The sequence below is a fragment of the Daphnia pulex genome, chromosome 4 (assembly GCF_021134715.1).
Source record: "Daphnia pulex isolate KAP4 chromosome 4, ASM2113471v1".
Taxonomy (NCBI): domain Eukaryota; kingdom Metazoa; phylum Arthropoda; class Branchiopoda; order Diplostraca; family Daphniidae; genus Daphnia; species Daphnia pulex.
Genome location: NC_060020.1, coordinates 1,793,179 through 1,804,607, shown reverse-complemented (window position 1 = coordinate 1,804,607; position 11,429 = coordinate 1,793,179). Strand labels below are relative to the sequence as shown.

Sequence of the window (11,429 nt, the reverse complement as noted above, 5' to 3'; positions counted from 1 at the left end):
TCCCATTTCGATCGTCATTCCGTTTTAATTAGAATAACGCAGGAAGCAAAAAAAGAGAGACTGCCAAAACACCATCGTTAGTGCATGCAAGTATATAGGAAATGTCGCAGAGTGCAGATCATATCGTGGAGGCGTTTATTAACTAGAACAAACGGCGAGGAAGTATAAACGGAAAGATCGGGAGTTCCGTTGTATAATGAACCGTGTCTAAGCGTGTTATATGTATGTGTTTAGCCGAAGGTGTGTGTACGGGGCACGGCCAACTCCGTGTATACATAACTCTTCGTCAATTAAGGATATATCTCCGATACATCAATATCCAGTATTTTCCCATTTGCTGAATAACTGGCGGGTGCGCAGTTGATAGCAAATGAGGACACATGTGTGAAACGGCCTGGCTGGTTTGAGTGCCGGTTGGTTTACCGCAGCCGCACACTTTCAAACTTTTTGGTTTGAATCCAGGAAAAATAAGAACAACAAATATGGCGCTTGGAAAACACCGGGCCTCGCCATATGTTTCAATATAAACACGGGCGGGCGGGTGTGCGCCATTATAAGGAAGTATATAGACATGTATAATGCTCCGCGTCAGCAGCAGTGCAAACTCTGCAAATGAAACCCAAAGTTCTGTTGGCATAAAATCCGCCGAGAGTCAACGAGAACTAGGAGAGGAACAACGAAATATTAAGTGAAAAAAGGGGAATATTACTTAGGGAAACAAAAAAAAAGGTTGAGCAATTATTATTGCAGAAAACGTTTCATCAAGGAAAAAAATCACGCTCCAATAAACTTTTTAATAAAACAACCGAAGCAGGAAGATGAAAAAGAAAAAAAGGAAATTATATATGTTTTTTTTTTCCCTTGTAGTTTAGGAGACTCTGTTGAAGCAGTATCTGTTTTAATAGATGCATACACTCTATATAATGATTGATGTTCGCATCTAGACAAACAAAGAAGAGAGTTTTCCCGCTATCATTTTCCGTTTTGAATTGATGATTGATCTCAAAATCTAGTTTTATCGGATTATCCAGTTTTATTTCCGTTTTATTTGGTTTTAGTTTTTTTTAAATTACCATATTAATTATTTGTTTTTTTTTTTAAAGACAAATTCATTAAAAAAAACTCGATAATTAAAAAATTCTCTTGAGTTAATTTTCGCAATCTGGCAATTGGCAAATCCCAAACCGGGCAATCCCAGATTGCAGACTGCAATTTAGTAAGGAGACACATGAAACGTCTTTTCTTTTTCTTTTGAACTTTTGAAAATGTTAGAAAATACTAAAATCATAGATATATCCTACAAGAGAATACTTTGTGCACAACGGCCATTCTACGATTTTGGCAGGTATGTTTGTCTTAATTTTGTAAATCTGGGTGCAAATTATTTTGTAGTGTATAAAGCTGGCAGAGGCATACCTGAGATAGCTTCCTTTTATTGTCAGCCTCAGAGGAATGGTGGAATTAGAAAAAAACTTGTTAGAACTTTATGATGAAGACATTTCAGGCATCTCAGAGTTTTCTTGTCCAACATCATACATGTGTGAACAAGTCACTCGGTGGGTCTTGTTGGTGAAGCAACTCTCAGAAAGCTACGTTCAGGATTTTTCACATTGAGGACTAGAAATTTATTTATTGATTTTTTATTTAGTTTAAAAACAAGATAAAACTGAATAACAAACCAAATATTACTTAGTTTGTGTTTAAAGCAACAAAAACGATTTTGATTTCATTTGCATTTTTCGAAAAACTAGATTATTGATTTTAGTTTTGCGTAGTTTGTTTTTAAACACAATTTGCAACGCCGATAGTTACCCAACAACTGGATAATAGCGAAACGCGATGGGCTGGTCTTAAAAGCGAAATCCTGTACTAGTACAGCAGAGCCAATATATTTCATTGTTAAGTACTATGTGTGTGTCTATATAATGGCAGTTGTCAAGCGAACTTTTTGTCTACATAAATACAAAGCGCATTGGAGGCTTTTGTGTTTAGATACAGATGGATTATAGGACGCAGGCTGCAGCCGTTTTGATTCACTGGTGTGGGAAAATGTACGCAGTAGCTAGAAGCCCTATGTAACGATTGTAAATAGCGTCTGACTCGTTTGGTGCAGAAGCAAAGTTGGGAGCAGACACAAGTTTTGCCAGCATGCTCGCTCTTTCTCTATAAAACACAGACTGTGAAACTACCGTCTACAGCACTATACTACTGGCCTGCAGAAAAATAGTTGTCTCTCAAGTTGGGAGTTGGGGATCGCCATTATACAACCAAGTTCAACGGCCGGAAGATATATATGCTATAAGCTCCAAGACTCTTGCAGAGCTGGCCAATTATGTCTAGATGGGGGGCACATCTTAATATTTTTATAATGACACTAATGGTTTAATGCCTCCCTGTCATTGGTGATGTGGATGTACGTGCGTCAATGAACGGCCACCGTATCAATGGTATCTACTGCAGTTCCGGTGAGGATTTGATTATATAAATAGACTCTTTGGTCGTCGGTATAATAGTGGACATGAAAGAAGCCGCACGTATGTATCCCGCCAAAGAATATGGGTTTTTTTTTTTTTCCTTTTATTGTCAGGGCGTGGCTGCTTAATGATAATAAGAATCGCTAATAACAAGTCAATGAACGGGACTATAACGAAGCGGGTGAAAGAAATATGAGATCGTCTCTCTCTATACTCTGCCCACACTCTATATCCTTGTGCTGTGCTTCATCCCGCAGCAGCAGCAGTTCGTTTGTGCAATTTATATTCGGCGGTTGATCATCAGCGACTGTTGGGTGGTTCGTTCATTAAACGGTCTCTCGGATTTGTCTTGTGGCAAAGCCTTTGCTATAAAAAGCCACGTTCCCCCTCATCCCACCCCATACAAAAGCTGGCTAATCTATACGCGATGGAGATCTTAGACACTGTTCATTAGTGCGGAAAACGGAACTAATTAACCGACCGGAGAGAAAGGGGGGGAGACAGAAGAGTTGGCAGATTGACGAGAGAGACGAAAAAGAAATCGGCTATATACTATATGATATAACACTCTCCGATTTTTTGATCCGACTCCGACTGTGTAGCTGGTTAGATGATTCAGAGTTGACAATCTAAACAGACGTGGCGCATCCATCTATGTAATAGGCGTTTCGAAAGAAAAGCCTCGCTCACATTAATTATTATATGCCTTTGACCGATCTGAATGGAGAAATCTATGGAAGCATAAACTCAATAATAATAATAGATACAGGCGCCGAGAGATCTGAGCTTTCACGTTCGACAACAGCAGTCTTGTTGGATCTACGTATCTTTTAATCTTCTTTGTAAAAGCAGAAGGGGAGAAAGGGAACGTGTAGACACAAACGTGGAAAAATATAAGGCCGTCGAGAGTGATGGGAACAGACAATGTTCCATCCCGCGTCCTATCGTTTCTTCGCCATCTTCTACTACACGCTGTGCGCTGCCGTGTTGCCTAGGTTCTCTTTTATGCGGCAGCCAACCTAATCACACGACTACCCGCATCCGGTTACACACGAGATGGGATTCGTGCTGGCAAGACATAAGACCCAGGCACGGGAAACTGTCACGATCCCACGAATCAAAGTCGATGAATCGCGGAGAATATGTCGCCAAATCCTCGTCCGGCAGCAGTAGCAGCAGCTCACGGGGATTTGATTCTCTTCTTCGCTCGGGCGTAAGAAACAACCAAACAACAACAACCTTGCCGGTAGTTGTATATATGGGAACATTCGATTGCAGTCGTTTCTTTGCCGTCTGCTGCTTCGTGAAAACGGCATTCATCTTATTTCTCTTCTTTGCCGCCTTGTTTTTGGGTCGGATGGGCAAAAACTAACACGGATGGTTTACCTAGAAAAGCTAACAGCATTTCTACATGCACCGCTGCCGTGGGAGGAGCCATCAGTGCACCTTTTTTCACCCAACATGTATATTCCCCAGTTGGTCTTTTTTCTTTTCTGAGGGGGTCAAATATATTTCCTTGCGAGACGTGAAGGCTTCCCTATGACGTCCGTTGTCATAATTCACGTTTTCTTTTTTGCGTTTATTGTGAGAGAGAGCTGCGGGTTTGTGGCCACGACGCGTTCGCCGTCGGAGCGCCAAAGATCAATATCGAACCCGATCCCACCACCAGCAGAAAGTCGGAGAAAGAAGAGCACAAAGGGAGAAAGAATTTCGCGTGAATTCTCATGTTTTCGACCCGTTTTTATTATTATTATTGTGGTTTTCTTGCCTGTCGTCGTGTGGTGTTGGTTGATCCCATTTCATTATTTATTCCATTAAACCAGAATCAATTCGATATGCCATCTCTCTCTCGTGGAGGAATGAAGGGTTGATATTGAAAATTCCTCCCAATTATAATATCCATTGAAGTTGCCCTCTCGGTGTCTGACTGCCTGTGAACGAGGATCTTTTTTCTAATCCATCATCTCTCGTTCATAACCCACTGATGCGACGAATCTGAAGCCAACACGTTCGAAACGAAAGAAAACTGAACGTAATTAAGTATAGTGCTGCTGGGTTACACTGTAGAAAGAAACTCCGCTAGACGTTTCCGTATCCGACGGCCAACATCGCCACAGATTTATCGCATACTAACTTTCCGGTCTTCGTATATACGTTTAGACGGTAGACTTCGGTAGACTTAAAAAAGTAAAAAAAAAAAATTCTTAATACGTTTACGTGAACTTTATGGCCGGGAAGTTTGTCTTTACGACCAGGTTGTTGTAGCAACACCTGCAGTTTATTTTACGCAGTGACACATTATGCTACATCAAGCATATTTCTTTTCTTTCTTATTATAGTTCCATTAACTTTAATAAACAAAGCGTAAAAAAAAAAACAGTTTAAATGTTAACTGACATTTCCTTTTCTTGTATATTTTTTAAATAATGCCACCGACAGGTGATCGACACTGGGAGAGTGGTTGTTCGAGAGAAAGACCCGGCCCGTGAGCGGAGGAGGATCAGCCGTCAGCGGGAGAAAAGAGCGACTCTCATCCTTGGACTGATCATGGGAGCCTTCATCGCCTGTTGGTTGCCCTTCTTTTTCCTCTACTTGCTGGCTCCTGTCTGCCCGTCGTGCAACATTCAACCCTGGGGCTTCGCCTTCGCTTTTTGGCTCGGCTACATCAATTCGGCCCTCAATCCCGTAAGCCATTCATGATGAAATAAGGGCCCAACAGTCACATGCCTCTCTCTCTGCTAACTGACAGACGCGTGTGTAGCAGCCAAATCGATAAAGGAGAAAAAGAAAAGGGCAAATTCATTGCTCTCGTGAATTCGACGAATAACTTGCAGTTGGCTTTAAGAGTAGTATTGATCGAATTGACGTACCAGGGTTTTTCACCGATCTTTCTTTTTCCCGATGATTTCAGGTCATTTACACCATTTTCAACAAAGACTTCCGGCGAGCGTTTCGTCGCATCCTCTTCCGCTGCACCATCGCTCACTACTGAGACATTTCGCTTTTGCAAACTCCAAAGCGAAAATTGGAGAAAAATAAAAATTGGCGCAGTCCGCGAAAAATAAAAAAATATGTCCGCCGTCGTCGTGGAGATGAAACGCAACAATCAGGGCGACAAATTGGAGGAAGTTTGGGATTAATGGAGCGACGATGATGAGCGACCTCTTTTTCGCGTTACGTTTTGTCCCGTTTTGATCCAATGCTTTCCTCGATTTTATTCCTACGGATAAATCCCATCCTACTCAAAATCCAATTCTGGTACAATAGTACGTAATGCATATTACATATACTATTATTCTATACATAAAAAAATATAAATATAGATGTCATAAATATTTAAAAATATCAATGTTTACGTGTGGAATCAAGAAAAAACGTGCTACGCTATTATATAACAATCCTCCTGCTGTATATCTTGTGCATAGAATTTTTGAACTTTGATCAACGGCTGCTGAATTGTTTCTGCTGAATACCCTCTTTTTCTTGTTCGATCATCATTCTATATTTTCCAGCGGACGCATTGGATCGTCACTTTCTCATCACGAATTGTGTCCAGTTTCCACACGCAACGGTTGATCCGGAGTGAGACTCGACAAAAGACATCAGAAAAGTTGAATTACATATTGGGTCACGTGAAATTTGATCCCATTTCTTTTCGAAATTTGATTTCTTCTTTTATCATAATTCTGAATGTTTTCATCACGTTGGGCGTACAACTCTTAACAATTCGTTTCCTATACATGCATATATACATACATCGTATTTGATTTCTTCTTGTTTTCAATTTTTTGGGTTTGTTTGTTATAACGAAAACAAAATATTTTTTAAAAAACGCTGCTGGACTGGAATCAAAGAATAAAAAAAAGAAAGTGCGCAACTCGTGTTCCCGTTTATTATATTTCTTCCGCGGGGCCTAGTGTACTTCGTGCTTTTGTCAAACTTTGATTCCGGGAAAATTCCGCCGAGCTAATACCTACTCCGGCCGACGGCGATCGAGAAGAAGTAGACGCCCAGGGGCTACGACAACCAAGAACAAGAAACACGCAGCAAACCTTTGATAATTATTTTAATTGGAGAAGTTAAATACACAAAGGGATGATGGCAAACCGTGAAGGCTAACATCAAAAACAAATAAAATGGAAGGAAGACGTGAGGGAATACCCACCCACCTACCCCCCCTCCCCCTAGTAGACGATGCACAATCTCCGGAATTCTCCAGAGACAGCCAAGACGGAAGGATTTTTCTGTCCTTTTCTTTTGTACATAGTTATGCACATGTCGGGATCCGGCGTGTGTGTGAATTCACTGAGACTAAAGATCGGATCGAAGGTATAAAGCACAGTAATGGAAATGGAACCATTGTCGTCTCATTTTACTTTATAACTTGTCTGTGAGTATCACAGAATTGAGAGCGACAGGGAACTCGAAATAGTAAAAGGATCGTCGCTCTTAGAATAGTTCAGCCTCTCCCCGGGAACTGGGGGGATTTCGAATCAGTAGCTAGATTGCCGGTGACAGCCAAGGTAAAACTCGCAAAACACTCTGCTATAATACATTGATTTAGGTTATAGTATCTATTTAGTTATAGAATAGTATACATCGCTTTTAAAAATATAGTGCGTCCGTGTCGACGCTGAAGACACCGGATTTCGAAACATTACCTCTTAAACTTTCAGAAATCCCTCGATGGAACTTGTAAATCAAATTTCCATAATACAAAAAATTTACTTACAAGGCAGTTTGATTAGCTTAAGAGTAGTACAGCTGCATAGCATCATGAATAGGCTACCATTTTAAAGGCGTGAAAGTCTTTTACGGAAACGACGCCAATGATTCCGGATGTCAAATTGTCGATGCATACAAACAATGTTACCCTCAAACTGGGTGACATTGGATACTAATTAATTGCATAGTTTTGATTATAGACGATAATTTCCTCAATTAATATGAATTTGGGGTAAAGAGTGGCTTGAATTAGAAACAACAGAGGAATAGTAATCGCAAAAACAAATAAGTTCAACATTCAAGCATCCTCGTGTACCCTAACCCTAGGAATACAATCAATCTTTAAAGGAGGTGAAATCACGACCAATTTTAAGAACATAATGACTTACACTCATAGTTGTTGAATAAATTTTTTAGAAGCCTCTCATGCAAATGATTTTTTTGTACTACACCCTCACTCTCAGGCTCTCAGCAGGAATTTAACATGCATCCCTCCTACAGATCCAACTATGAAGGTAGTTAGAAGCCTATTAGTTAAAAATCTTTGAACAGGCTACCTGAAATAGAAAAAGAAACTGCATTATTGAACAAAATTGTTCTTGTAAAGCTATACTAATTTTTCTATTTCAATTTTATCATTGCTTACTTCAACATAGAAGCAAAAGTTCATGGGACATGAGTGACATGAGTGTTCAACAATTAAGAATTGATTTTCCCCCAACCGACAGACCAAGAAAACAATGTCATTATCGTCATTATGTAACCCAAGTCCCAAAGTCAAAACACAAATAATAGCAGACGAACCAAATAGAGACATCTACCAATAAAAATCTGAACGTTGTGTTAATGGAAGTTGTAGCAAAGTAAAAGAAAAATTATAAATTGAATTGAAGGATGAAGGAATCTGAACTGAATTGTAATATCAAGAGTTCCAACAGAATTACGTCACCATTTATCAAATTTATTTCTAATTAGATTTTTCGCTAAAATGGATATAAACCAGTTTGCAACAGCAATGTCCAACGCCTCCTTAGCTCAGGGGCAGAGCACTAGTCTTGTAAACTAGGGGCCGTGAGTTCAATTCTCACAGGGGGCAAATATTTTTTTTCGATAATATTTATCGACAAACAGAGTCAATGTCAGTTGAAAGTAATAAATGTTATCAAATTTGGACCATGGACGTGCTTTTTTCTCAGAATCTCTTTTTCTACGGTCGATTAGACGATTACCTGTGTAATTGAATGCTAAATCATTAATCTAGGATGTGAATGTTTATGGGTATACTTCATCAAAGAAAAGGAAATCGTGCTTGTGCTTAATTACAACTGGGATAATTCAAAGACGACACCAGCCTTCCATTGCGTTTGAGTATAGTGAGTATAGTAGTATACGTGTTGCTCGGCATGCCTTCAACGTTATACATATATCCAGTATACCCACTGCTGAAAGCAACGGCCTTGTAATCTAAATTTAGCGCTCGCTTGCACTGTGAAGTTTGTGGAGACGTTTTGTTTCAGCAGTGAACGACTCGGGTTGGTTTCCGTTCCAAAGTTCTCTATAAACCAGTAGGCAACGAACTCTCCACGGTAGCCGGACGAAAGAAAAACCTTCCCAGTCCATTTGTTTCTCCACCTGAAACGAGTGCCGTTTTCATTTCTATTCGAACTCGACTACACAAAGGGAACCTGCTGGTAAGTGACATATAGAGATACTATTGCTATAATCGCCTAACCATTCGATTACCTTCTCTATTGGACGCGATGAAGATTATTACGATGGAGGGCTCAGGCTACTATTACGAACTACCAGTTCCACGAGGAAATGTCGCTAACTACGGCGGTCTCAATGGAAACATCTACGGTCCTCCTCCGCCGATGCCCTACACCAATTCCATGCAGGGCAATTACATGCAGGTACGCTCTGCTTTTAATTAAACGAATATTGGAAAATGACAAAACTGCCAACCTTAACATATTGAGATAAGAAGGCCGTTTTTCGATTCCGATGTACGTTTTTTGAATACCACTCACACAATTAGCGACAATTTGTTGTGCGAATATGTAAAGCGATTGCCGAAAAATCAGGTGACGGTTCTGCGTACAGGCCTAATGGATTTGGTAAGAGATTAGTATAAGGAGATGACCGATGAGCATAGAGAGAAATGTGTCGACAAATTTAATACGGAATGTTTATTATTCAACTCAGTCGCAAAAAAAAGGAACATCAGCTATGTTTACTTTAATTTCCTGTTGGCGTCGTCTCCTTCTCTCATACCCCCTCCTATCCAGCCAGTCTAATTTTGAACGCTCATTTTTGTGTTAGCTCCTATCGGTCAAAACCTCTCATCGTATCTTGTTCAGATCCCTTCTTTTCGGAACTTGGGCGTGTAAAACTTGGATGAGAATGCGGAACAGGTAAATTAAAGAACCAAAAATAAAAAAATAGAGATAGGGGGTGCATATGGAAAGAAGGAAATGCTGGTATAGTGGCGACTGGCCAAGTGCTAGCGCGGCTGGTGGAAAATAGAATGTGTTTAGGCTGTATGCGCGATTTATTTCCCAACCAGTTTGCTGATATTATACACGCCTAAAGCCTAGTTAGTTATTTTAATAAAAATTCCTTAAGCAAAATTCATAACGTTTTTATGATCAAATTAAAAAAAAAATTTCAATTACTTCTTCTTGTTTGTATTTCAGGCACCGGGTTGCCGAGGAGCCGTCCCGAGAGTTGCGAATCATTTTCCGCAATCGATGTTTGCTCGAGAGAGAGACGGATATCTACGAGATAGACTTGAATGTGATGAAGACGATGATGAAGACATTGAACCTGTCAATACTCAGAAAGACAGACCCCGTCGTAATCGAGCTTCGAAATTGGATGATGACGACGAAGAATTTGAACCTGTCAAAATCCCGGTTCGTTCGCGCCACACTCGTGCGTCGTACTTGGATAGTGATGACGACATTGCACCCGTCAAGACTACCGGTACCACGACCAGGGCGCGCTACAGTGCCGCTTCGTGTTTGGATGATGATGCTAACGGAGAACCCGTCATGAAACTAGAGGTAAATTTATTTGAGCGCTTTGTGAACCACCCACGTATTTTGCATAGCGTAGCATATCTTAAAAATAGTTTTATTCTATAGCTGATAGAATAAGCTCAAATTATTAGAAATTACCGTTGGGTTCTAAGTTTTGATTCTATAAGTTGACTACATTTTTGTTTGATCAATTAACAAACCATTAGCTCACTTTCAGGATATCGAAGAAGATTTACGCAAATTGCGTGAGGCGACTTCGTCAGTGCTCAATCGCTTCGCCACGAAGACCAACACCCAACCCTCTACTCGGTAACGAACAAATCAAATTTTCACGCAAATGAACCAGATGGTATTTAATGAATATCAATAGTTTGTCTCGTTTCTTTTCGAGCTATCTGAACGATGATAAGGATTACGAGAAGAGAAGCTCAAGTTACAGCTCTGATAGCTACAGTCCTAGCTACAGCAGCTCGTATGCCAGGCCGTCGTCGATAAAGCCGGTCGACTCTTCATCTTACGATCCGCCCGTCTACGATAAGCGCTACTCAATGTACTTGTCTAGCCGTTCCACTAACAAGGATTCGGATTTGGAAAAAGACGCAGCAGGTAAACCACATCCTCTACCAATTGTAATTTTTTTTGTTACCTGCAAATGAACTTCTTAATTACAGGAAAATCTGATCGAGGACCGATCCCGCAGGCAACAGCAGAACCGGAGTCGTATTCGAGACGTAGAACACCAAGGGCTTCAGCTTCAAGCGACGATAACAGCAAAATCAATTCACGAATTGCTGTCATGTCCAAATACATTCTTTCAAAGAATAAGACAAAAAATTAAATAAATGACAAAGACGAATACATTTTTTTTTTCATAGATGGTTCAGTCTCAGGATAAATGCCCCATTTATTCTCTCTCCTCCGAAAGAAATAATTTACCCATACATTACATGTCTGTAAAATGCTGACGTATTAGTTTAGTTCGGACTGTTTGATACGCCGAATATACTTCAGCTTATACCGTAAGTATCGCGCTAACATCCAAGCTAACTGTTTATATCGTGTACAGTTACTGTGTCTAACGTGTATGTGTTATTTGCCTCAGAAAAAATAGAAATATAAAAACTCAACAAATTCCTTGAAATACTATTGGAAATAGGATTTTCTTTTTTTGAGAGGAGGGTGTTTATTG

General features: G+C 40.1%; 2 protein-coding genes, 1 long non-coding RNA gene and 1 other non-coding gene across 5 annotated transcripts in view; 3 read left to right on the top strand and 1 right to left on the bottom strand.

The window, feature by feature from the left end:
* The window catches only part of LOC124192142, a 29,394-nt gene extending 23,851 nt beyond the window's left edge, over positions 1-5,543 (top strand). The window contains exons 4-5 of one of the 2 annotated variants that reach the window (XM_046585319.1): positions 4,914-5,159; positions 5,386-5,543. In XM_046585319.1, coding sequence (XP_046441275.1) covers positions 4,914-5,159; positions 5,386-5,466 — 327 coding nt within the window. In that variant the 3' untranslated portion in view covers positions 5,467-5,543. Of the gene's footprint in view, positions 1-4,913; positions 5,160-5,223; positions 5,332-5,385 lie in introns of those variants that run through there. The other variant, XM_046585320.1, reaches the window with a different exon arrangement.
* Positions 5,544-7,033: 1,490 nt separating this feature from the next.
* LOC124192143 lies at positions 7,034-7,985 on the bottom strand. The gene is made up of 3 exons (XR_006873592.1): positions 7,846-7,985; positions 7,589-7,756; positions 7,034-7,522 (listed from the first exon to the last, which is right to left on the bottom strand). It is a non-coding gene; the product is annotated as an uncharacterized LOC124192143 (long non-coding RNA).
* A 238-nt stretch (positions 7,986-8,223) lies between these two features.
* On the top strand, positions 8,224-8,295 carry Trnat-ugu. The gene has a single exon. It is a non-coding gene; the product is annotated as a tRNA-Thr (tRNA).
* Positions 8,296-8,724: 429 nt separating this feature from the next.
* LOC124192222 lies at positions 8,725-11,371 on the top strand. Its single transcript, XM_046585423.1, has 6 exons — positions 8,725-8,890; positions 8,966-9,112; positions 9,896-10,264; positions 10,458-10,549; positions 10,611-10,846; positions 10,912-11,371. Exons 2-6 carry the CDS (start codon positions 8,975-8,977, stop codon positions 11,076-11,078), a joined length of 1,002 nt encoding a protein of 333 aa, XP_046441379.1. The 5' UTR covers positions 8,725-8,890; positions 8,966-8,974; the 3' UTR covers positions 11,079-11,371.
* The last annotated feature ends 58 nt before the right edge of the window (positions 11,372-11,429 follow it).

Excerpts from the sequence above, each read along its gene's own strand:
- LOC124192222 (XM_046585423.1), top strand. The coding sequence starts at position 8,975 with ATGGAGGGCTCAGGCTACTATTACGAACTACCAGTTCCACGAGGAAAT. Across the intron at positions 10,265-10,457 it reads AACCCGTCATGAAACTAGAG|GATATCGAAGAAGATTTACG; the intron begins GTAAATTTATTT and ends GCTCACTTTCAG. Across the intron at positions 10,847-10,911 it reads TTTGGAAAAAGACGCAGCAG|GAAAATCTGATCGAGGACCG; the intron begins GTAAACCACATC and ends TCTTAATTACAG.